The 27563-nt window shown below is 41.9% G+C and overlaps 1 protein-coding gene across 2 annotated transcripts in view; it reads left to right on the top strand.

Annotated features, from left to right (window-relative positions):
- The window catches only part of LOC140734236 (neurite extension and migration factor-like), a 278558-nt gene that overhangs the window by 228204 nt on the left and 22791 nt on the right, over positions 1-27563 (top strand). For both annotated transcript variants that reach the window (XM_073057928.1, XM_073057930.1), the window contains exons 2-3: positions 13954-14078; positions 20220-20376. In XM_073057928.1, the coding sequence (XP_072914029.1) occupies positions 20343-20376 (34 nt within the window). In that variant the 5' untranslated portion in view covers positions 13954-14078; positions 20220-20342. The remainder of the gene's footprint in view (positions 1-13953; positions 14079-20219; positions 20377-27563) is intronic.

The raw sequence follows: 27563 nt of genomic DNA, 5'->3' as shown, positions 1-27563 counted from the left end.
TTATCAAATCACAGAGGACATACAAACTCGTTACAGACTAAAATCCTATCTACCTGTGCCATCACTTACAATGAATTATGGACCTATATTCCAAAATCCGTTTGTTCTACCACTCACTGTGTGAGACCTACCCTAGTTGGTCTGCCCAAACTGCAACACCTCACACTTGTCTGCATTAAATTCCATCTGCCTTTTTCATTTGATCCAGATCTCGCTTCAAGCTTTGATAGTCTTCCTCACTATCCAGTACACCCCCAATCTTGGTGTCATCCATAAATTTGCTGATCCAGTTAGACCGTTGATATAGATGACAAATGACAACAAACCCTGCACCAATCCCTGTGGTACTCCACTAGTCACAGGTCTCCAGTCAGAGAGGCAGCCATATACTACCACTCTCGTGCAAAGCCAATGTCAAATCCAATTTACTACCACATCTTGAATGCCAAGTGACTGAATCTTCTTGACTAACCTTACATAGGGGACCTTTTCAAATGCCTTGCTGAAGTTTGTGCAGACAACGTCCACTCCCTTGCCTTCATCAACTTTCATAGAAACATAGAAAACCTACAGCACAATACAGGCTCTTCAGCCTACAAAGTTGTGTTGAACATGTCCCTACCTCAGAAATTACTAGGCTTACCTGTAGCCCTCTATTTTACTAAGCACCATGTACCTATCTAAAAGCCTCTTAAAAGACCCTATCATATCCGCCTCTACCACCGTTGCTAGCAGCCCATTCCACGCACTCACCACTCTCTGAGTAAAAAACTTACCCCTGACATCTCCTTATAATGTCCTTGAAAAACTCTATAAGATTGGTTAGACACAACCTACCACACATGAAGCCATACAAACTATTCATAATCAATCCCTGTGTATCCAAATGCTCATACATCTGGTCTGTTAGAATACCTTCCAATAACTTTCCCACTATTGATGTCAGGTTCACCAGCCTATAATTTCCTGATTTATTCTTAAAGCAGAAACAGCAGATCAATAATAGCTATCCTCCAATACCTCACCTGTCGCTAAGGATGATTTGAATATCTCTGCTAAGACCCTACAGTTTCTGCACTTGCCTCACACAGGGTCTGAGCACTTTCTCAGGCCCTGGGGTTTTGTCCTTCCTGATTTGCCTCAAGACAACAAACACCGCCTCCTCTGTAATCTGTGTAAGGTCCATGACCTTGCTGCTGCTTTGCCTCACTTCTGTGGACTCAGTCCGTCTCCCGGGTAAATGCAGATGCAAATAAAATCCATTTAAGATCTCCCCCATCTATTTTGACTCCATGTGCAGACCACCATTCTGAGATACCAGAAGACCAATTTTGTCCCCTGAATCCTTTTGATCTTAACAAATCTGTAGAAGCCCATAGAATTCGCTTTCACTTTGTCTACTAAAGCAGCATCATGCCTTTTTATAGACCTCCAAATATCCTTCTTAAGTATTCTCTTTCATTTCTTATATTCCTCAAGTATATCATTTATTCCTACCTGCAATGCACCTCCTTTTATAAAAAAACCAGGGCCTCAATATCTCTCAAAAACCAGGGTTCCTTCAACATATTATTCTTACCTTTTATTCTGACAGGCACAAACAAACTTTGTACACTCAAAATTACACTTTTGAAGGTCTCCCACTTACCAAGTACACCTTTGCCAGAAAACAGCCTGTCCCAATCCACACTTGCCAGATCATTTCTGATACCATCTAAATTGGCCTTTCTCCAATGTAGAATCTCAACTCACAGACCTATCTTTTTCCATGCTTACTTTGAAACTAATGGTATTATGATCACTAGATACAAAGAGTTCCCTTACACAAAATTATGTCACCTGCCCAGTCTCATTTCCTAATAGCTGATCAAGTAACACACACTCTCTCGATGGAACTTCTACATACTGATTAAGGAAACTTCCCTAAACACATCTGACAGACTCTATCCCATCCAGTCCTTTTACAGTATGGGAGACTCAGTCAATATGTGGAAAGTTAAAATCACCTTCTATAACAACCTTATGTTTCATACAGCAGTCTGTGATTTGTCTACAAATTTGTTTCTCCAAATCCCATGAACTGTTGGATGGTCTGTAACATAGCCCAATTAACATTGTCAAACCTTACTTATTCCCCAGTTCCAACCATAAAGCCTCACTAGTTGAGATTTCCATTGTGTTCTGACTGAGCATTGCAATGACATTTTCCCTGATTGGTAATGCCATCCTTCCCCCTTTAATTCCTCCTGCTCTTTCATGTCTAAAACAGCGGAACCCCAGAATACTGAGCTGCTAGTCCTGTCCCCCCCCCCCGTGACCAAGTCTCATTAATGGCTACAATATCATAATTCCCTATGTTGATCCATGCCCTGAGCTCATCTGTTTTTGCTACAATATTTCTTGCATTGAAATATACGCAACTCAGAATATTAGTACCATCATACTCAGCCTTTTGATTCCTGACTTTGTCTAAGGTCTTAACAACATCTGTCTCCAAAACCTCTCCACTAACTGTTCTGACACTTTGGTTCCCATTCCCCTGCAACTCCGGTTTAACCACCCCACCATGCAGTAATAGCAAACCTTTCCACTAGGATATTAGTCCCCCTCCAGTTTAGGTGAAAACCATTTCTTCTGTACAGGTCCCACCTTCCCTGAAAGAGAGCCCAGTGATCCAAAAATCTGAAGCACTCCATCCTACACCAACATCTTAGTCACATGTAAAACCATATTACCTTCTTGCTTCTGGCTTCACTAGCACGTGGCATGGGTAGTAATCCTGAGGTTACAACCCTGGAGGTCCTGTCTTTAACTTAGCACCTAGTTCCCATAAATCACTTTGCAAAACCTAGCCCCTCTTCCTACCTATGACATTGGCACTGACATGGACCACAACCTCTGGCTACTCAAGAGTTTTGAGGATTTGATCTGAGATGCTTGGAACCCTGGCACCCGGGGGGGGGGGGGGGGCAACTTACCATCCAGGAATCTTATTCTCGCCCACAGAACCTCCTTTCTATTCTCCTAACTAGCAAATCCCCTTTCACCACAGCATGCCTTTTCTCCTCAACCCCCACCCCTTTCCTTCTGAGCCACAGAGCCAGACTCAATGCCAGAGACCTGACCACTGTGACTTTCCTCTTCTCGGTAATCCCCTCCAACAGTATCCAAAGTGGTTTATCTGTGGTTGAGGGAGATGGCCACAGGGGTACTCTGCAATGGCTCTTTCACCATCCTGTCACCCAGTTTTCTGTGTCCTGCATCTTGGGTGTAACTACCTCTCTATATCACAAACAAGAGAATATCTGCAGATAACACACACAAAATGCTGGAGGTACTCAGCAGGCCACGCAGAAAAATGTATTGGCAGAGACCCTTCAGCAGCACTAGGCCAGTCCTGATGAAGAGTCTTGGCCCTAAACGTTAGTAAGGGCATCAGTGGTTACAGGGAGAAGGCAGGAGAGTGGAGTTGAAAGTGATTGTGAATCAGCCGTGACGGAATGTTGGAACAAATTTATGAGCCAAATGGTGTAATTCTGCTGCTGTGTCTTATTACGGTCAGGTAGTGAGTCATCTTATCAACACTGAAGGACCGACTCAGGGGTATTGCGCCTATGGACATGTGCCCAATGATGGCACGTGCAAAAAGTTTTTGTTGGCATGCGGCATGCAGTGCCGCCCCACCCACGATAATGATTACCTTTACAGTCGAGTGCAGCAGTGAATGATATTTTACAACCTGAGAACAGTGAGATGTTTTCACAGGAAACATCTCACCCCGGCTTGGCGCCAGATAGATGGTTGTGAGAACGTGGCATTGATGATTCGTTGTGAAATCCTTGAATATCTGTTGTACGCATCATATCAAGCTGTTACAATAAGAATACTATTCGGAAATTTTGTTTTTTAATTGTCTTTTTAAAAGATTAATATTAATAATTTTTGAATAGGTTTTCTAAAATATTTACTTTAATGTATCTCTATTATACTTTTATTACCAGTAAAACAATGAATACACATAAATATGGATAGCACTTATCTTTTTTCCTTAAAAAAAGTCCATAATTATTGTTACTAATTCATTAATCAAGGATAATCTCTGCTCAAAATTACCATGGCACATAAGAGAGTTGTTTACAAGATTATTGTCGGTTTTGGGCACACAGAAAAGGATCGCCACCCCTGAAGTAGGTTGCCTCTTGGAGGATCACTGAATGATGGTATGCCTACTGCCCCTGTTCTTGATGGTGGGTTTAAGGGAGTCTTCATTAGCTAATTCAACGTGCCTCGGATATGCAACACAGTGCACTATGGTCTGTTGTTCTGGCTGCCTACTTAGCTCTCAACATTTGGCTTCCGGGCATCTAAAATATGTTCAAAGTATGGTCCATGAGCACTTGACTAAGATATCCAGCTTACCATTTCAGCCGTGACTCTTAAATAGACGTGTGATTCTAATAAAATTGCTGTCTTTCTTGTTCAATTACTAACCAGATTTTTGGCATTTCCAGTATCTGTAAGAAAATAATTAGTTAATATAAATTATAGGAGCCTCTTGACTTTATGCCAAGTTCTTTTACAGATAAGAGTACCTCATTTGTATCATCTTCTACCAAAATACTAAGCACTACAACATAATAAAATTATTCACATCCCAGCTCTTAAACAGAATACCCATTATATCTTCAATTCTTCCTCACATGCTACAGTTAAGTAGTGGTAATATGCTTGTGAATTTACAGTAGTGTGGAAATGAAGGATTATGCTGTTGGGCTGATGGATGAGACCTACCAATCTTTCTGTCAAGTAGCTTATCTTCATTTCTACACCACTGTACTCCCACACACCCTTTGTAGTTAAAACATTGGGAGTGACACACCTGTCACTCTTGCTTCATCTGACGTTATTTAAGATGAGCTTTTAAAGCAGATATTATACATAGAGCAGTTAATTTTTAGAGGGAAGCAATTTTAAAATACATGTCACAATGCTGTCTCTTTCAGATAGTTTTGAGATACTGAGGCTCTTTGAGCTTCTCTTCAGCTTCTTTGCATCATCTACAACTGATGTTCCCTTTTAAACAATCTTCTTAGCACTGCGCCATGAAAATGGGCAGGTAACTCCAAAAATTGGCTGTAGATCACAAAATCTGCATCATCTGTGCAGGTGAAGTCCTGACAAATGGTCTCGGACCGAAGTGCCGACTGTTCATTCCTCTCCATAGATCCTGCCCGGACTGCTGAGTTCCTCCAGCATTTTCTGTGTGCTGCTCTGGATTTCCACCATCTGCAGAATCTCTTGTGTGTAAAAGATCGTAGGTCTATATTTTATGCCAGAAGCAAGAAAAATCACTTCATTCAAAATTCAAAAAAGTTGAAAGTAAATTTATTATCAAAGCACATATGTGTTGCCATGTACTACCCTGAGATTCACTGTCTTGCAGGCATTTTTAGGAAAAACAAATACAATGGGGTTTTATGAAAAATATAAACTGATGAAGTCTGACATACAACCAATATGCAAAAGAATATAGACTGTGCAGATATAAATAATACTGAGAACTTGAATTTTAAAGAGTGTTTTAAATTGAATCTGTAAGTCAGAGAATGAGTTCATAGCAGTATTGATTGAAGTTATCCACTTGGTTCAGGGGCCTGGTGGTTTTAGGGTAATAACTGTTCCTGAAGCTCGTGGTGCTGGACCTAGTGGATGACTTCTGTACCTCCTGCCCAGTGTTAATAGCTGGAAAAGGGCATGGCCTAGATGATGGGGGGGGGGGGGGGGGGGGGGGGTGTTGGTTTGATACCGGATGCTCCATATAAATGGCAGCACTCCATGTAAATATAATTCATCCTTTTGTTAAATTTCTATCATTACCAGAACATCATGGCTGCTATCTACTGGTGCACAGCAGAAACTCATTAAGCTTTTTGAGAATATCCCTCCTGTTGTGTGTTTAATATTTGAGTAATACTGTAAATATATTTTTTGATTAAGGATTCTTTGTTTAAATAATTCATTACGGATTATTTGTAAAACTACGTGAATAGCATATGGCGTCACGCCGCCATGTCATACTGTACGTGTGCGTCTCGCTAAAGTAAAAATGAAACTAAGGCACACATTCCCGGCTCCATGTGCTTTTGCTTTCAATTGCTTTACGTCATGGAGTTACAAAACTTAACAGTGACAACAGGAAGTTTTAAAGCGAATCTGAGATGACTAGCTATCTGTTGAAGCACAGCAAGAAGTTTGAGTTTTTAAAAAAGTGCTGCGAGTCATTTGAGTTTAAGAACAGAAAGGCACAGCATGTGCTCTTCTGAAAAGGGCAGAAACGGTTGTGTTAAACGGACTAAATCCACAGGTTCATAAACAGAACTGGTTGATAATAATCATACATTTTTAAAAAAAGCAGAACTAGGGGGCTACATTGACACATTCAATTGCACAAGAGATAACTGGATATTGTATACTGAGTGAATTGAACAGTATTTTAAAGCTAGTGAATAGCCAATAAGAAGCGAATGCCAATATTGCTGAATGTATTGTAATTAAAGGCATACAGTTTGCTTAGATGTTTAACTGCACCAACCAAGATCATTATAGATTGCAGAATGCTTAAGTTTTCTTAAGCAAAATCAAAAGGAAGGGGAGTCCATTTCAGTATATGTAGCTGAAATGAAGAGATTATCTGAGCATTGCCAGTTCGGTGATGAGTTTAATGATGCACTCAGAGAACATTTAGTTTGCAGAATCTTACAAGAAAATATTTAAAAATGACTCCTAACTGAAGTGCAACTTACATTTAAAAGAGCAGTTGAAATAGCTTTGTCAATGGAAGCAGCAGGTAGAGATGCCATTAAGCTATAGTCAAGATTGAAAGTGAGCGTAGGTTCACAAGGTTAATTCCCGGAATGGCGGGACTGTCGTATGTTGAAAGATTGGAGCGACTGGGCTTGTATACACTGGAATTTAGAAGGATGAGAGGGGATCTGATTGAAACATATAAGATTATTAAGGGATTGGACACACTGGAGGCAGGAAGCATGTTCCCGCTGATGGGGGAGTCCAGAACTAGAGGCCACAGTTTAAGAATAAGGGGTAGGCCATTTAGAACAGAGATGCGGAAAAACTTTTTCACCAGAGAGTGGTGGATATGTGGAATGCTCTGCTCCAGAAGGCAGTGGAGGCCAAGTCTCTGGATGCAGTCAAGAGAGAGTTAGATAGAACTCTTATAGATAGCGGGGTCAAGGGATATGGGGAGAGGGCAGGAACGGGGTACTGATTGTGTATGATCAGCCATGATCACATTATGATTATGATTCTGCAAAGGGATATAGATAGAATGAGTGATTCAGTGAAAACCTGGTAAACGAAGTTTAATGTGAGGTCATGCATTTCAGTAAGAAGAAACAAAAGGCAAACTGTTTTTGCTTCCAATTAGTTTTGTATTTTGGATTTGCAAAACATAACACCTCCCTTCTCTCTAACCATCAATGAAAATCTGACAGTCCCATGGATACGACTCACACATGGTTTTAATTTGGATTTTATTGCCAATGTTTCATTAATCCTAGAGGCAAATTTTAGAATTTTGTAGTGAACAGCATTATAAGAGTACCATTACCAAATGAAATTCATTTTTGAAGGTGAAAGCCTCCTCCACTATCTACACGTATGAATCAGGTTTAATATCATTGGCATATGTTGTGAATTTGCTGTTTTGTGGTAGCAGTACATTATAAATTGTAAGATTTCTTTGACAAAAGAATAGAAGAAAATCTCAAGTCTGCTTCACCATTCAGTATGAACGTGGCTGTTCAGTGCTAGCCTCAACTGCATTATGGCCATTCCCCATAACCCTCAATTCCTCAACCTTTCAAATATTATTTATATAATTCCACTATAAATGTATCTAGTTGCCTGCCTTTCACAGAGAACGTTAGAGACTCACCTTATTCATATGCAGGCTCTGTGTAGATACTCAGCTTGCCTTTTGTTTCCTCTTACTGAAGTGCATGACCTCACATTAAACTTCGTTTACCAGGTTTTCACTGAATCACTCATTCTATCTATATCCCTTTGCAAAATCATAATTTCCTCAATATAACCTGCCTTTATACCTATTTTCATATCATCAGCACACTCAGAAATCTTATATTTAGTTCCTTCCTATAGGTTACTAATGTAAACAGTTAACAATTGAGGGCCAGTGGTTGAACCATTCATTATTTCGGTTCAGATTAAACACGGCTAAATAATTCCAATTCTTTGTTTAGTATATGACAGTGAGTTTTCATTGCATACTGACTAGCATACTTACTAAAATACCTTTGGCTCTTAATCTATGTAACAGCTTCTCATGTAGGAGCTTGTCAAATGTCTTTGGGAAATGTCAATACACAACATCTACAGGATCCCCCGAATCCCTCATCCTCAAAGAACTTGAGCAGTTCTTTGTGAGACATAATTTACCTCTCTTAAAACCTTACTGACTAACTTTCCTAAATGATTAGTCATGCCAGGCTTCTTTGATTATTGACTCTGGTCTGCATTCTTCTTCATGTCAGGTTCCTTTAGGAACGTGAAAGCACCTGTCAGTAGGTTCAACAGGGATTTAAAGTGGAAATCCTCCTGCATTTTAAGCATGAACTGTAAACCCTGAATCAAAACAGAGAGTCATAAAATAGAGTCCTAAAAGGCCATAGATGTGTGAGATGTGATGAGATGTGAGGAGGTAAGCCTGACTAGCTTAAGTGTCAGACAAAAGAGGGATTTGGTTTACTGACGGGGAAAAAAACTGTAAATGTCAAGTTGTAGAAAAATATGTCTTGTTGCTGAGATGCTGGACAAAACTGGTTATGGTTATGTCAGTGTCTCATACTGCCTTTGCCAATGGGAGACATACATCTAATCCCTTGTACACATACAATCTCTATGCAATGTTCTTCATTATGATCTTGCATTTTTTTCATTTACCTGCACTGAAGTTTTTTGATAGCTTTTTCACTTTTTTGCATTATTATTGTTTTACCTTATACTTAATGCACCAAGTATGAACAGTATGCAAGGCAAGCATTTCATTGTATCCTGGTATATGTGACAACAATAAACAAATACCAACACATAGCTCATTTCTGTTTCTGTGTAATGCAAGGTGGATCAGGGCTGAACTTGCCAAAAGCCTTCTTTAATGAAGAGATCACATACCTATCATTAAAACAAATAATTGGGAAATCTATGGTGGCACATTTGAACACAGAGCCAACCAAAGGCGCACTTTTCTTTTTAAAAGTGTGTTGTTTGTGATTGTAAGCCTATACCGGACTCCAAGAACAATGGGTGCAGCAGGCCTACCACATCATTGACCTGTTTGTTGTTCAGTACAGACAGCCAGAATGTCGAAGGAGCCGGCACTCGGGTCAGAGAAGGAGAAGCTGGCGCTCGGGCTGGTGAAGGAGTAGCCGGTGGACAGGCCAAAGGAGGAGAAGTCGGTGGATAGGCCAGAGAAGGAGAGACTGGTGGATGGGCCAGAGGAGGAGAAGCCAGTGCACAGGCCAAAGGAGGAGAAGTCGGTGGATGGGCCAGAGGAGGAGAAGCCAGTGCACAGGCCAAAGGAGGAGAAGTCGGTGGATGGGCCAGAGAAGGAGAAGCCAGTGGACAGGCCAAAGGAGGAGAAGTCGGTGGATGGGCCAGAGAAGGAGAAGCTGGTGGACAGGCCAAAGGAGGAGAAGTCGGTGGATGGGCCAGAGGAGGAGAGGTCGGTGGATGGGCCAGAGAAGGAGAAGCCGGTGGACAGGCCAAAGGAGGAGAAGTCAGTGGATGGGCCAGAGGAGGAGAAGCTGGTGGACAGGCCAGAGAAGGTGAAGCCGGTGAATGGGCCAAAGAAAGATAAGCTGGTGGACGGGCCAGAGAAGGTGAAGCCAGTGAATGGGCCAAAGAAAGATAAGCTGGTGGACGGGCCAGAGAAGGTTCAGAGGAGCTGACCTTGGAGCAGATCATTTTGCTCCCTGCTACTCGAAGGCATCAGAGTTGGTGCATGCAGTGTAACCATGCGTGACTGTCTTGGACGTTCCTCCTGCGATCACAAGACCCTGTTAGACGTTGATAATGTAAAACACTGCAGGCCTATTTCCCTTGATTGGTGGAAAACAGGCAACGAGGCAGCAGAGTGGCCTCAGTTGTAGCGAGGGCTTGCCTGCTGCTGCAGTCCAAGTGAGAAGACACTGGAGCAAACACAAGGAAATCTGCAGATGCTGAAAATTCAAACAACGCACACAAAATGCTGGTGGAACACAGCAGGCCAGGCAGCATCTATAGGGAGAAGCACTGTCGACGTTTCGGGCCAAGACCCTGTCGTCGACAGTGCTTCTCCTACAGATGCTGCCTGGTCTGCTGTGTTCCACCAGCATTTTGTGTGTGTTGTGAGAAGACACTGGAGGTGGTGTAGCCTGGTGTCTATGCTCAGTTGAAGGCTGGTCTCTCCCATCAGTGCTGCCCTCTAGTGTTCGACCAGTGGAACGACAGGCTGGCTTGCCAGGAGCTGTACCATCAATTTGCATGTTGCTCAGGGACTTGGACTATACATGTGTTTTCTCTCTCTCTCTCTCTCTCTCTCTCTCTCTCTCTCTCTCTCTCTCTCTCTCTCTCTCTCTCTCTCTCTCTCTCCCTCTCTCTCCCTCTCTCTCCCTCTCTCTCCCTCTCTCTCCCTCTCTCTCCCTCTCCCTCTCTCTCCCTCTCCCTCTCTCTCCCTCTCCCTCTCCCTCTCCCTCTCTCGTTATTGTGGATGTATGTTGCGCACCCGGGCCCCAGAGGAATCCTGCCTCATTCAACTGTATCCATGTATGCTTTGAATGATAATTAAACTTGATTTGATTTGTTAGAAAGGGAAATGATATAGTGAACCCAAGGAGGCCAGGTGCCATTTCTGAGAATGTAGAGCATTGAGCATGGAACAGTACAGCACAGTAACAGGTCCTTCACCCCACAATGCTATGCTAAACCAATTACATTTATAATGAAATGCCTAACTAATCTCTTCTGCATACACAATGTTCATATCCTTCCATGGATGTCTTTAAAGTCTCTAATGTATCTGCCTCTAACACTACCCCAGACGGTGTATTCCAGGCACCCATCACTCTCTGTGTAAAAAAAAACCTGCCCCTCACATCTCCTTTGAACTTGCCCCCTCTCACCTTAAATGCATGCCTTCTAGTATTAGACATTTCAACCCTGGGAAAAATACTGTCTGTCTTCTCTAGGCCTCTCATAATCTTATAAACCCCTGTCAAATCTCCCCTCAGCATCCACCACTCCAGAGAAAACAACCCAAGCTTGTCCAACCTCTCGTTTTCACACATGCCCTCTAATCCAGGCAGCATCCTGGTAAACCTCTTTTGCACCCTCTCCAAAGCTTTGACATCCTTGCTGTAGTGGTGCATCAGTACTCCAGATACATCGTAACTAGAGTTTTATAAAGCTGCAATATAACTTCCTGAATTTTGAACTCAGCACCTCAACTAATAAAGGCAAGCATGCCAAATGCCATTTTAACCACCCAATCAACCTGAGTAGCCATTTTCAGAGATCTATAAACTTGGACTCCAAGCTCCCTCTGTTCATCCACACTGCTAAGGATCGTGCTGTTAGTATATTGCCTCTTTGCATTTGACCTACCAAGGTGCAACACTTCACATTTGGCTGGGTTAAACCCCATCTGCCATTTCTCTGCCCATATCTAAAACTGATCCATATCCTGTTGTATTCTTTGCCAGTCATCCGCAAACTTACTAACACACCCATCTACATTTTCATCCAGGTCATTTATATAGATCACAACCAACAGAGGTCCCAATACAGATCCCTTGTGGAACACCACTAACCACAATCCTCTAGCTGAAATAAATCCTCTTGACTATTACGCTCTGTCTTCAATAGGTAAGCTGGTTCTGAACCCAAATGGCCAATACACCGTGGATCCCATGCATCTTAACTTTCTGAATAAGCCGTAGAAGTTACCCATGCTCTTATGGTCAATGGCTCTATGAATTGGTCTAACCCTTTATTTGGTAATTGGCATATTTCCATGGTGAGGGCGATTTTTTGACGTGTTTTGAAGTTCTGATTCTTTGGTACATGATCTTCTGGCTGGGCCGTACAGATGAATCACCCCAGCTCAGTTTTTGAGCTGACTGAGTCAAGGCGCTGTTGCCATGTAGATGCCGCACTGACATCAAAAGGGGGAAGATCAGCCATGTTCCTCCTCATGATCCTAATGAGCTTCCTAATTTTGGTATTCAAATCTCTATAGACTTAAAATCAAGTTACAGTCCTAGGACTGCCACTTTTGTATAGGATGCTGAATTAAGACCCCATCTAGTGTCTCAAATGATGGGGTTATTGATGGAGGCATTTTTTGGGGAGCATTGCCTTGACTGATACTGAACTCTCAAACAGATTATCTGGTCACTATCACGTAGCTTTTTGTGGACCACGGTTACCATTGTTGACTGTGGTGGCAAACATATTCAGCCAGAGTACGTGAATCCTTTGTCAGTGAGCACCGTGCATTTTGTGTGTGATTGAGATTCATTTAATGCACGTGATCTGTAAGTAACTATTTTGCACTCACTGTTTTTCTTCTGGTGAAATTGTCCTGCTTTGTTGGCAGAAGTTGCTTTAGTTTCTGTTTCACAAACAAGAGAAGATCCGCAGATGCTGGAAATCTCTTTCACCAATCAACTCCCCAGTGCTTTACTTCACTTGCCCTCACCCCCTCTCCCCCCCCCCCCCCACTGCCAGTTTCACCAGTCACCGTGTTTCCTCCTTCCCCTCCCCCACCTTCCTACTCTGACTCCGTCTTTTTCTCCCCAGTCCTGCTGAAGGATCTCGGCCCAAAACGTCGACTCTTTACTCTTTTCCATAGGTGCTGCCTGTCCTGCTGAGTTCCTCCAGCATTTTGTGTGTGTGTTGCTTAGTTTCTGTTTCCTCTTCTTTAAGCTAATGTTTGACTAAATTGACTTTACTTGCTGAATAATGGAAATTTTATTATGTGTAATTTAACCCACTCAGCTTCAAACATTGGCAGATGTCAATAAATAGTCTGATAATTGAAGCATTTCAATGGCAGTATAATGCTTTTGGACATCTGGAATTGCATAAAGGGAAATAATTCTTTCCTTTGACTGTGGATTATGAATGCCTGGTCATAGCTGCAATAGTACATATTCAAATCGTGCCCACTCTTTAAGTACACTCGTGTATGATGACTACATAACTAAGCTCAGCATTACATGCCAAAAGCTGCTGGCCCTTACAATATGAACTGAGGAATCTGACACTAAAATTAAAAATAATATGGATTATACTCACATCTCTCCACAGATCGGAGAATAAACGCATGTTGCTATAAGTGTCTTGGTGTGTATCGATTGTGAAAATGTAGACCTGAGTGGATCGATTGATAAACCGTGGATCAAAATGGACTAATCATTAAACACTTGCTTCTAGAAAATTATGAAAGCAAAAAAACTGAAAAGTACAATTTTTAACATGAACTTACCCTATGAGCACTGAGTTTGAGCTGTCAGCACTACATTAACATATCCCAAACACTAGAGCATTGATGGAACTATATTCATTCATTTCAGAGATCACTAAATTCTCCATTGGTTCATTCTGAAGATGGTAATTACAGCAGCATTGATTTCGATAACAATGGCAGCATTAACCTTGTGTCCTGCACTCCCTTCCATTTACCTATATAAAAAACACATAAACCATCTCCTGCAACCTAAGTACCCACTGTAGCAAACCAACTTGTGATAAACATTTGTCCTCGCTTGTATTGTTAAAAAGAGTTAAGTATTGGAATGAAATTTTTTTTCTCTCTGCTATCACAGTCGTATAGTCCTTGTGGAGATTAATGGAATATATTTTACGCACTTACAGTGTGGCCGGCAACTGTGACTGATGGAATAAGGAATAACAAACAAAATTTATGGATGAACTGCAGGAAAAAGACCTGGATGCACGGGACCCCAAAACGGATCAACCCTGCTGGGTCGATGTAGACGGTAAGGAATGAGTTACAACAGTAGGTTGACTCGGTAGTTTTTTTTAAAGCTTTTGTCTTTAAAGATGTTTTTGAAAAGAACTTTAAGTGCAAACTTGGGTGAACAGTCTTGGAAAATCCCACCTATTTACTGCAGTGGGAATATGCTTGTCTCCTGAACTCTTAACAGTTCACCGCAATGGGAAGTGAGGATGGACAATAAACGCTGTCAGTACCGGTGACACCCTCGTTACAGAAATGAAAAGAACAGATCAAATAGCACACCAAATCTAATTAACAAGACTCATAGAGTAAGGATTGGGGAGATAGTCTGGGTCATAGAGTCATAGAACACCATAGCTCAAAAACAGACCCTTCAGCCCATCTAGTCTGTGCCAAACTATTAATATGCCTAGTCCATACCCCTTCCACACAATGTACCTATCCAAATTTCTCTTAAATCTTAGAACTGAGCCTTACATCCATCACTTCTGCTGGCAGCTTGTTCCACACTCTCACTGCCCTCTGAGTGAAGAAGTTCAGAATTAAAATCAGATTTAGTATACCAGCATATGTCATTTTTGTTGTTTTTGAGGCAGCAGTACGATGCATTACATAATATTAGAATTGCAGTACGCAACTATATATAATAAATAGTTAAATTAAGTAGGTAGTGCAAAAATAAAAACAGTAAAAAAGTAGAGAGGTCATGTTCATGGGTTTAATGTCCATTCAGAAATCAAATGGCAGAGGGGAAGAAGCTGTTCCTGAATCATTGAGTGTGTGCCTTCAGGCTTCTGTATCTCCTTCCTGATGCTAAGAATGAGAACACGGCATATTATTGGTGATGGGGTAAAATTCTCCTCAGGTTCCCTTTAAACATTTTACCTTTCATCCTCAACCCCTGACCTCTAGTTCTTGTCTCACACACCCTCAGTGGTAGAATCCTGCTCGCATTTACCCTACTTATACCCCTCATAATTTTGTATACCTCTATCAAATCTCCCCTCTTTTTCCTACACTCTAATGACTAAAGTCCCTGTAACTCAAGTCTTCAAATCCCAGCAATGTCATTGTACACCAGTCATTGAAGGTGGGCATGCAGGTACAGCAGGCGGTGAAAAAGGCAAATGGTATGTTGGCATTCATAGCAAAAGGATTTGAGTACAGGAGCAGGGAGGTTCTACTGCAGTTGTACAAGGCCTTGGTGAGACCGCACCTAGAATATTGTGTGCAGTTTTGGTCCCCTAATCTGAGGAAAGACATTCTTGCCATAGAGGGAGTACAAAGAAGGTTCACCAGATTGATTCCTGGGATGGCAGGACTTTCATATGAAGAAAGACTGGATTGACTAGGCTTATACTCACTGGAATTTAGAAGATTGAGGGGGGATCTTATTGAAACGTATAAAATTCTAAAGGGATTGGACAGGCTAGATGCAGGAAGATTGTTTCCGATGTTGGGGAAGTCCAGAACGAGGGGTCACAGTTTAAGGATAAAGGGGAAGCCTTTTAGGACCAGGATGAGGAAAAACTTCTTCACACAGTGAGTGGTGAATCTGTGGAATTCTCTGCCACAGGAAACAGTTGAGGCCGGTTCATTGGAAGTTAGATATGGCCCTTGTGGCTAAAGGGATCAGGGGGTATGAAGAGAAAGCAAGTACAGGGTTCTGAGTTGGATGATCAGCCATGATCATACTGAATGGTGGTGCAAACTCGAAGGGCCGAATGGCCTACTCCTGCACCTATTTTCTATGTTTCTATGTCCTTGTAAATTTTCTCTGCACTCTTTCAAGTCGGACCAGGAAAACTTTAAGAAGGATCTGTTGTAACAAAACAAAGCAGTGAAACTGTTTGTTTTCAGTGACCTGTGAGGAAATGGGATAACACTGAGATATGAGCTGCCCTTTGAATAATAAACATCATTATAAGAAAAGAAATTCAAATCTTTGACATTTGGATAATTATATATGAATGGTCATGATTTTAATTTCCATTAACAGTGTAGTATGCTATCTTAATTGAACTACACTGCAGTCAGTTGGAAGTCTTCTCTGGTACTGAGAGAGTAAGATAGCGAGCAGAGGCTCCACTTCTTGTCAGCAGCGAGCTAAATGAGGGAAGTCATCCATTAAAAAACAGGGTTTGACAGCAAGATACTAATGCAATGTGGACTCATAACTCCTTTCTGGTTGACTGTACAGTATATTTCTTCTGAGGAGGCAGCCAAAGATAAAAATAAAGATTAGCTTTATTTGTCACGCGTACATCAGAACATCAGTGCGTACAGTGAAATGCGCCATTTTCCGTCAACAACCAACACAGTCCGAGGATGTGCTGGGGGCAGCCCACAAATGTTGCATGCCCTTCGAACCAACCAATTTGGATGTTTGAGAGTATGTAATTGTCAACAAATGTGACTTGGTCTCTCTCATCGTATTCCTTTTGCTCTTTCCAATGGCATTGTTATGAAAATGTATAAAATGCTGGAAATCCATAATAAAAGTATTAAAAAGTTACCGGGTCAAGGCAGGTCAGGCAGCATCTAGGGAAAGAAAAATATGTTAACATTCCTGGTTGAAGGTTCTTCATCTGAACTAACTTGTTTCCTTGCTTTCCCGATTTTGTCAAAGAATCATTGTGAAATGTTATCTCTCTTTCTCCCTCCACAGCTACCGCCAAACTTACTGAATGTTTTCCAGCATTTTTCTTTTTATTCCACCAGTCGTCTCCCAAAAGTCGCTTTAAATGGGACAATGGCCTTACTTTCACTTTTGAAAGGCCACTTGGGACCTAGGCCATATTTTGTGTGCAAACTGAGGACAATGGAAAAATCAGCCGGTGTTTATTACAGGCAGTGGATCCGCGGCTGCCTCTGTAGTACACCTGCTGTAATTGTAGACAGTCCTCACTGTTTAAGTTGCGCACATACAAATACAATTACAGCAGCACACATTGTCTCGTCTGAGCTAGCACTATGTCAAACCCATCATATAAATACAAGGATCGGGTCTCGATCGGATCCAAATTCCCTTTTCAGTCAGGAGACAAGTAGACTCAAATCAACCATCCTTCTGACCTTCCCTTGGTCTGCTCTGCATCCTAAAAGTAGGAGCTATCCAGCTTGCAGTTGGAGAGGAGCTTGAGGTCAAACGAATCCGCAGACAGACAGGTGCAGTGCTTAGATTCGAGGTTAGGTGTGATGCATGGAGAGCTTGTACTTGGGAACAAAGTGGTACCTGCTGTGTTTGCTGAGCAAGAATAATCGGAACATAGGGCTTTGAAAATGTGACAAACAGATGGTCAGATTGGCAACATTTGATACAGAAGAGCAGCACTGTGAACAATGATCTCGTATAATAGCATTGCTCTCTGAAATTAATTAGCATCATTAGATCAGATAAGGCTATATCCTCTGTTTTAGGAAACAAGTACCATAAATGTTAGAATAAATTCTACCATCAAATTTACTTGGACGGAACCCAGTCATGTGCAAGTAAAAATACAGATGGTGGAAATCTGATGTTAAAAACAGAAAATGCTGGAAATACGCAGCAGGTCAGAAAGCGTCTATGCAATGAGAAGGATGTGATTTTTTTAATTGGTCAGATTAGATTGAATTAAGCTCCTTACCTTCTATTGATTTTCTTTGGGGTTCATTTTGTATCAAGGAATGTCATTGGACATCTTGATGGAGATTGAGAACAAACCGGACTCATGCAGTGAAACTCCAATAACCTGCTAGCTCCTTGTCCATAAATCCTGGTGATTCGGTATCTGGCCTTGGGATGCTGTTCCCTGTCCTATGCTCATATTTGGCACACCAGGTCCTTGTTCCCATTCTGATTTTAAGCACACTGGATATTGTATCATCGTGTCTTTGAATTTGGCTGGCTCACTGGGAAGTGTATCATATTACTGTGTAGCATGTCTAAAAAAAGTGAATTGAAAGTGTTAATGGATTATCATCCAATATGCAAAAAATCTACATCTTCAAAAGGTGGTGCTTCAAGAAGGCAGCATCCATCATTGAGGACCCTCACCAACTGGGACATGCCCTCTTCTCATTCCTCCCATCAGGGAGGCCGTACAGGACCCTGAAGACACACACTCAACTTTTTAGGAACAGCTTTTTCTTCTCTGTGACCAGAGTTATGAACCCAAGAACATTAGCTTGCTATTCTTCTTTCACACTATTATTTACTATAGTAACTTACAGTGATATTTATATCCTGCAGTGTACTGCAGCCAGAAAACAAATTTCAGGACATATATCAGTGATAATAAACCTGATTCTGATCCTAACTCCACTTCAGTCTAAGTCCCAAGAAAACTGTATTATCGAAGTGTTATTAGTTTTATGCACGTACTTAGCCACTTAGAACAGTGATTTTAAATAATAGCAATCCTCCCAGTAATTAATTTGCATCATTCAATTACAAATGGGATAGTTCTTTAATTTGGGAAACTAATACTATGTTATTGTAAAGTGGCTGAATTACAATGATTCTTCTCCAATTGCCAAACTCAAACCTCTGTGTCACACCCTTTAACTTTATTTTTTCCGCTATTGAAACAGTTATAATCCTTTGAACTTCATTGATTTATTATTTCCAATTTGCTGATATTGGCCCTGCAACCTCTCCGACTCACTTCATGGATGCCTACTTAAGTTCAGTTTCTTTAGAAACAGAGCCCTTAGCCTGCTCAATCTGAAGTCATCCTGCAGTTTGCGGGTTTATAGAGGGTTGTGTGTTAATTATAGAAGGGCAAGTCTTCCAGCTCACTAGAATCCATCCAGCAAACACACTTAACAATAATTCCAATTCGACGTCTGCACTCAGGGCCTCCTAGTCACAATTTCTTGGTTTACTCTTTTCTTTACCTCAGTGTAATATCGTTGACCTATGTTTAGAGACTTTGGCCTTGCACACTGTGCAAGTAATAAACTATCAGAGTACTCTATGTTAATGTGTAAATCTTTTAAATTTCAGTCATTATTAGTTAAAGAAACATAGAGAAATACAGAATAGCAATGAGCCCTTCAGCCCATTATTTCTATTTTTTTTCCTTTTGCTCATCTACAGTAGCCCCACATGCCCACATTAGGACTATAGCCTTCTATGCCTCCCTTATTTAAATGTTTCACTCAAGGCTGCTTTCTGCAATATGAAAAACATGTCAAGAGAACACCATGTTAGCAGTTCTCTGTAATTTGATTCAATGCTAACTGCTTATAAGCTAAAGTTGTTAGAAACAAAAAGGATCGTACGTGGATTACAATGTACTTGTATAGGTTGGGCGAACTAGGGCTTTTCTCTTGGGAGCGAAGGAGGATGAAAGGTGACTTGATAGAGGTGTACAAGATGATAAGAGGCAGAGATTGAGTGGACAGCCAGAAACTTTTTTCCTCCGGGTGGAAATAGCTAAATCCAGGGGGCATAACTTAAAGGTGGTTGAAGGGAAGTATTGAAGGATGTCAAAGGTAGGCTTTTTTTACACAGAGAGAGAGAAGTAGGTGAGTGAAACTTGGTGGTGGTAGATGTAGATACTTCCAGGATGTTTAAGAGACTCTTAGATAGGCATATGGATGAAAGAAAAATGGACTGTTATGACGGAGGAAAGTGTTAGATTGATCTTACAGTAGGTTGAAACATCATGGGCTGAATCGCTATAATGTTCTTTGTTCTCAGAGCAAGGAATGAAAAAAGTTGAGTTTACTGTTAGGGTTAATGGGTAGATGTTGGCGCGATGCATTACTTCTGCCATGGGTGAAAAAGTCTAGCTCTGAGTATGATCCCTCTCTCCATGGAAAAATTCAAGATCGCTTGAATTTGCAGTCCCAACATTTGTACAAAGGCATTGCACATTCAACCATGAATTCAGCCCATTATAATTAATTGATAATACTGAGAACATGAGTTGTAGAGTCCATAGGTTGTAGGATCTATTCACTGTTGAAGTTATCCAACTCTGGGTCAGGAGCACGGTGATTGAAGGGTAATAACTGTTCCTGAAACTGGTGGTGTGGGCCCTAAGGCTCCTGTATCCTCTTCCCAATGGCAGCAGTGAGAAGACAGCAATGGCTTGGATGGTCCATGTTCACGGGTAATTTTTGTTTTGCCTTTTCTTTGATCAAAAAATGTTTTAATCTTGTTTTGCAGGAGGATCTTTCTGAAAACTGTTGGTGAAGGTGGTTATAAGACAGTGCCTCTACATCGGCATCATGCAGACTCTCACTACATCGGCTAACTTTACAGGGAGAAATTAAACCCAGCCAATATTTCATGTTTGTCGAAGCACAGAACATGGAAACAGCAGGTATGTCAATTAATTCATAAATTATTGCAGAACTGAAAAAAAGTGCCAAAATTTTGACATCTGTTCCTGTTTTGAACAAAAAAGCATTATAAATGGCCTTACTCGAGAATAGGGGAATGATCAATACCTCTGAGAGTTCTGGATAATTTTGACTACTTGAGCATTTACTGATGAGGAAGCAGAATTGTTATGCTCACAGTAAGGTCGAAGGACGTTAGTGCCTCGAAATTAGACTGAATAGCTCTGCCATGTTTGACACAATGTGACTGAAAATCACTTTTATTCAGATGAGGTGACAATTAAACAACCATTTCCAGGTCACTTCTTGGCACCACTCACACCTTCCAGACTACCTTCCCCATTCAAAAATTTAGTGTGATTTCCAACAACCCTTCCCCCCACCCCCAACAATATCAGCTGATGGTTCTTCTAATGCAATAATCAGCTCTCCTTTCCCCACCCCAGAGCCAGTGGGCTACCAGCCATGGAGCTCCCAAGTCTGGCCTCGGGAGAGGATGAACGAGGTGGCACATTTCTGGCCACCAGTGATCAAGGCTGTAGTTTCTGACTTCTGGGCCTTGGGCACAGGTGAAGTTTTCTGCAGCACCCAGTGTGCAAAGGGTTAACTGGTATCCCACAGATTTTCTGGATGTGTTCAAATTTACAGGCCATGCTTGATGGCTGTACTCACTGGAGTTCAGGAAAAAACGAGGGTGATCTTGTCAAAGTGGATGTGGAGAGGACATTTCCTATTTATTTATTTAGTGATACAGCATGGAGCAGACCCTTCCAGCCTTCTGAGCCAAGCCACCCCAACAACCCCACAACCCCGATTAACCCGAACCCAGTCATGGAAAAAGAATGACTACATAACCTACCTGGTACGTCTTTGGACTAAACCGGAACACCCGGAGAAAATCCACCATTCCACGGGGAGGACGTGCAGAGACTCCTTACAGAACAGCACCTGAATTGAACTCCAAACTCCGGAATGCCCCGAGCTGTGATAAAGTCCTGTTAACCTCTCCCCGTGCTGGGTAGTATAGGACTAGAGGGCACGGCCTCACAATAGAGGGCCATCCATTTAGAACAGAGGTGAAGAAGAATGTCTTTAGCCAGAGCGTGGTGAATCTGTGGAATTCATGGCCACAGATGGCTGTGGAGGCCAAATCATTGGGTATATTTAAAGTGGAGGTTGATAGGTTCTTGGTTAGTAAGGCCATAAAAGGTTATGGGTAGGTGGCAGGAGAATGGGGTGTAGAGGGATAATAGATCAGCCGTGGTGGAATAGCAGAGCGGACTCGATGGGTTGAATAGTCTAATTCTACTCCTATGTGTTAGCATCTTATACACTAAGTGGTGAAATCCTCCTTCTGCAGACTTAACATCAAGATTTTTCTTTTTATGTTGTGAACAGCTTTTTGTAAATTTTCTGGGGAAAAAATTTGCATTTAAATGAAGCCTTTTATGATTCTCAGCACCTTTACAACTAACTTTGAATTGCGGTTGCAGTATTAATGCAGTAAATTATGGAAAATCAGCTTCGATTGCATGCTCTAGACTTGGTGTATAATAACAATTATGTATTGAAGTTCATGTTTGACTTCAGTGGAATCCAATTTTAGAAGCGAGTGTTCAACGTCAACTAAATTTCATCTCTACCGCAAAGAATAAATGTCAAAAGTTTACCCCATTTTCTCCTTTGCCTCCTGTTGTAAACCAGAAATATTTAGTGTACTAAGATGGGTCTGGAGGGCTATAGTTCAGGTCCAAGTCGATGGGACTAGGCAGAATAATAGTTTGGCACAGACTAGATGGACCAAAGGGCCTATTTCTGTGCTGTAGTGCTTCCATGATTTTAAGTTGATGATTGTAAAATGACATGCTTGAAGATTTCACAAGTTTAAGACGAAAACTTTCCTGGCACTTATCTCCAAAATGTTATGTTATCCAGGAGGGTTAAAGTTTCTAAAGAGGAAAGTGCATAGAAGAGATGATCCCTCAAGCTCATTGTGAGCCTGTCCCCTCTTAACAATGGAAAACCGAGAGGAAAGAATCTAACAGGTCTAGCTAGTTGGAACATTAGATTTATTTGGGGAATACAACTGGTGAGATACCATGACAGTAGAATAAACCTTAGAATGGAATGAATCGGAATGGTACATCATGTACCAATGTAATACTTTCTCATTAACTGACATTGCATTGACTTTTATTCTGAGTCATAATGATGGTGCTACGGGAAATGAAAATGTAACGCTGTACAGGGCACTCAAGAGTGCTTATTTGATTTGATCATTAAAACACATTACTGGAAAAACAAAACTAAAAATCCATACTGCAGCTGATTTTGAGAATGTTTGTTGTAGATGTGTCATTCCAAAGACGGGTTCTCAGTTCACGACACTTATATCTTTCATAATACACACAAAATGCTGGAGGAACTTAGCAATTCAGGCAGCATCTATGAAAAGCATCTCTTCCACTTCATGTACTTCTGCTCTTACCCCATCCTCCCGCCACCCTACAGGGATAGGGTTCCTCTTGTTCTCACCTACCACCCCACCAGCCTCTGCATGCAGCACATAATTATCTGCAACTTCCGCAAACACCAACAGGATCCCACCACCAAGCAGATCTTTCCCTCCCCCCCCATTTTCTGCTTTCCGCAGGGGTCACTCCCTACGCGAGTCCCTTGTCCATTCGATCCTCCCCACTGATCTCCTTCCTGGCAATTATCCTTGCAAGCAGGACTAGTGCTACACCTGCCCCTACGCCTCCTCCTTCACTACCATCCAGGGCCCTAAACAGTCCTGCTAGGTGAGGTGACACTTCACCTGTGAGTCTGCTGGGGTCATTTACTGTGTTCGGTGCTCCTGGTGTGGCCTCCTCTACATTGGTGAGACTGGACATAGATTGGGAGATCACTTTGCTGAGCTTCTATGCTCCATCCGCCAGAACAAGCGGGATCTCCCAGTGGCCATCCATTTTAATTCCACTTCCCATTCCCATACCGATATGTCCATCCATGGCCTCCTCCACTGTCATGATGAGGCCACACTTAGCTTGAAGGGACAACGTATATTCCATTTGGGTAGCCTCCAACCTGATGGCATGAACATCGATTTCTCAAACACTCAGTAATGCCCCCCAATTCCCCCTCCTTCTCCATTTCCCATCCCCTTTTCCTTCTCTCACCTCATCTCTTTGCCCACCCATCGCCTCCCTCTGGTGCTCCTTCTCCTTTTTCTCTTCCATGGCCTTCTGTCTCTTTCACCAATCAACTTCCCAGCTCATTACTTCATCCCTCCCCATCCAGGTTTCACCTGTAACCTGGTGGCTTTCTCTCCCCTCTCCCCACATTTTAAATCTAGAAACATAGAAAAACCACAGCATAATACAGGTTCTTCAGTCCACAATGCTGTGCCAAGCATGTACTTACTTTAGAAATTACCTAGGGTTACCCATAGCCTTCTGTTTTTCTAAGCTCCATGTACCTATCCAGGAATCTCTTAAAGAGACTCCACAACCATCACTGGCAGCCCATTCCACGCACTCACCACTCGCTGCATAAAAAACTTGCCCCTGACATCTCCTCTGTACCTACTTCCAAGCACCTTAAAACTATGTGCTCTTGTGTTAGCCGTTTCAGCCCTGGGAAAAAGCCTCTGACTATCTACACTATCAATGTCTCTCATCATCTTATACACCTCTATCAGGTCACCTCTCATCCTCCATCGCTCCAAGGAGAAAAGGCCAAGTTCACTCATCCTATTCTCATAAGGCATGCTCCTCCATCCAGTTGACATCCTTGTAAATCTCCTTTGCACCCTTTCTATAGTTTTCACATCCTTCCTGTAGTGAGGTGACCAAAACTGAGCACAGTATTCCAAGTCGGGTCTGACCAGAATCCTCTATAGCTGTAACATTACCTCTCGGCTCTTAAACTCTTAACCACAGAGTCAACCTGTGCAGCAGCTTGGAGTGTCCTATGGACTCAGACCCCAAGATCCCTCTGCCTCCACACTGCCAAGAGAATTACCATTAATACTATATTCTGCCATTATATTTGACCTACCAAAATTAAACACCTCTTATCTGTGTTGAACTTCATCTGCCACTTCTCAGCCCAGCTTTGCATCCTATCGATGTCCCGCAGTAACCTCTGACAGCCCTCCACACGATCCACAACACCCCCAACCTTAGTGTCATCAGCAAATTTACTAACCCATCCCTCCACTTCCTCATCCAGGTCATTTATAAAAATCAGAAAGAGAAGGAGACCCAGAACAGATCCCTGAGGTACATCACTGGTCACCGACCTCGATGCAGAATATGACCCATCTATAACCACTCTTTGCCTTCTGTGGGCAAGCCAGTTCTGAATCCACAAAGAAAGGCCCCCTGGGATCCCATGCCTCCTTACTTTCTCAATAAACCTTGCATGGGGTACCTTATCAAATGCCTTGCTGAAATTCATATACATTACATTTACTGCTCTACCTACATCAATGTGTTTAGACACATCCTCAAAAAATTCAATCAGGCTTGTAAGGCACAACCTGTCTTTGACAAAGCCATGCTGACTATTCCTAATCATATTATGCATCCCCAAATGTTCATAAATCCTGCCTCTCAGGATCTTTTCTATCAAATTACTAACCACTGAAGTAAGACTCACTGGTCTATAATTTCCTGGGCTATCTCTACTCCCTTTCTTGAATAAGGGAACAACATCTGCAACCCTCCAATCCTCCGGAACCTCTCCTGTCCCCATTGATGATGCAAAGATCATCGCCAGAGACTCAGCAATCTCCTCCCTCCCCTCCTACAGTAGCCTGGGGTACACCTTGTCCACCTGGGGAGACTTATCCAATTTGATGCTTTCCAAAAGCTCCAGCGCATCCTTTTTCTTAAAGTCTATATGCCAAAGCTTTTCAATCCTCTATAAGTCATCCCTACAATCACAAAGATCCTTTTCCGTGGTGAATACTGAAGCAAAGTATTAATTAAGTACCTCAGCTATCTCCTCCGGTTCCATACACACTTTTCCACTGTCACAGTTGATTGGTCTTATTCTCTCACATCTTAAGCTCATGCTCTTCACATACTTGTAGAATGTCTTGGGGTTTTCTGTAATCCTGCTCACCAAGGCCATCTCATGGCCCCTTCTGGCTCTCCTAATTTAATTTTTAAGCTCCTTCCTGCTAGCCTTATAATCTCCTGGATCTTTATCATTCCCTAGTTTTTTGAACCTTTCGTAAGCTTTTCTTTTCTTCTTGTCTAGATTTTCAACAGCCTTTGTACGCCATGGTTACTGTACCCTACCATCCTTTCCCTGTCTCATTGGAATGTACCTATGCAAAACACCATGCAAATATCCCCTGAACATTTACCATATTTCTGCCATAAATTTCCCTGAGAACATCTGTTCCCAATTTATGCTTCCAAGTTCCTGCCTGATAGCTTCATATTTCCCCTTACTCCAATTAAACGCTTTCCTAACTTGTCTGTTCCTATCCCTCTCCAATGCTATGGTAAAGGAGATAGAACTGTGATCACTATCTCCAAAATGCTCTCCCACTGAGAGACCTGACACCTGACCAGGTTCATTTCCGAATACCAAATCAAGTACAGCCTCTCCTCTTGTAGGTTTATCTACATATTATGTCAAGAAACCTTCTTGAATACACCTAACAAACTCCACCACATCTAACCCCCTTGCTCTAGGGAGGTGCCAATCAATATTTGGGAAATTAAAATCTCCCACCACAACTCCTTTCCAGAATCTGTCTCCCTATCTGCTCCTCAGATTTTTTCTCTCTGTCCTGCCGAAAGATTTCAGCCTGAAACATTGACTAGTTTTTTCCATAGGTGCTGCCTGGTCTGCTGAGTTCCTCCAGCATTTTGTATGTGTTGCTCCGATTTCCAGCATCTGCAGATTTTCTCTTGTTTATGGAAAGGAATGAACAGTCTACATTTCGGGCCGAGACCCTTCATCAGGGTCTTTCCTTCTGATTTTTTAAAAGAGAAAACGATCAAAATAAATTTAATAATTGTATCCCATTTTTTAAAAAAAGCACCTCTTCCCTTAATTTGGTTTTTTCCCTAGTCTGAGGTAAAGCATTATTGGATCTTTCAGGTGATACATTCTTTTAGAGGTAAGCAAAGAGAAGCTTCAAGAAACATGTAAGAATGTCAAATAATAAGAACTGATATTGAGGTTTAAATATAAAACATGTAGTAATATATTGGTGCCATATAGATTGATATGCTCCCTGATCTCTGATGTGCCACTTCCTTGATGAACCTCATGGCAGTGAATCATATATTCCACTACCTTGTGCCGTGACAAGGTGGACAAGATTACTGTCTTATCTTTAAGTTGCTTTGACCCTCATTCCAAAATGAGGGTATCCTTGGCAATGAATTTAGAGCCTTGCACTGTACCAAAAATAGCATTTGAATGTTTGTGCATTTAATATTTAGGGAAAAAAACGGGGAGTATTTAAAACATGATAAAATCTGCAGGTGCTGGAAACCCAAAGCAACATTCATAAAATGCTGGAGGAACTCAGCAGGTCAGGCAGCATCTATGGAAAAGAGTGAACAGTCGGTATCTCAGGGCCAGGACTAAGAGGAAAGGGGGGAGATGCCTAAGTTATAAGATGGTGGGGGGGGGGGAGAGGGGAAGAGGCTACCTGAAAGTTGGTAGTTGGGAAAGGTTAAGCGCTGGAGAAGAAAGAATCTGACAGGAGAGGAAACTGGACAATAGGAGAACAAGAAGAAGGAAGGGACCCAGAAGGAAGTAATAGAAGTGGGGAATAGAGGAAAGGTGGGATGGTGGGGGAATTTTGTTCACGGAAGGATAAATTGATACTCATACTATCAGGTTGGAGGCTACTGAGACAAAATATAAGGTGTTGCTCCTCCTCCCTGAGGGTGACCTCATCTTGGCACAAGAGGAGGTCCCGGCTTGACACATTGGAACGGGAATGGGAATCAGAGTTATAGCAGCTATAATTAATTTATGGTTACATTTTAATAAGTTTCAGTAGTTGCCTGTTACTACCGATGTATACATAGATGATTATGTTGCAACTGAATGGTGTCATTAAACAAATGGCCACTTTCTTCCTGCAGGAGATACTGAGAATTGCTTTTAATTATAATATTGATCCATAGCA

The sequence above is a fragment of the Hemitrygon akajei genome, chromosome 10 (genome assembly GCF_048418815.1).
Source record: "Hemitrygon akajei chromosome 10, sHemAka1.3, whole genome shotgun sequence".
Taxonomy (NCBI): Eukaryota; Metazoa; Chordata; class Chondrichthyes; order Myliobatiformes; family Dasyatidae; genus Hemitrygon; species Hemitrygon akajei.
This window is presented reverse-complemented; position numbering and strand designations above follow the sequence as displayed.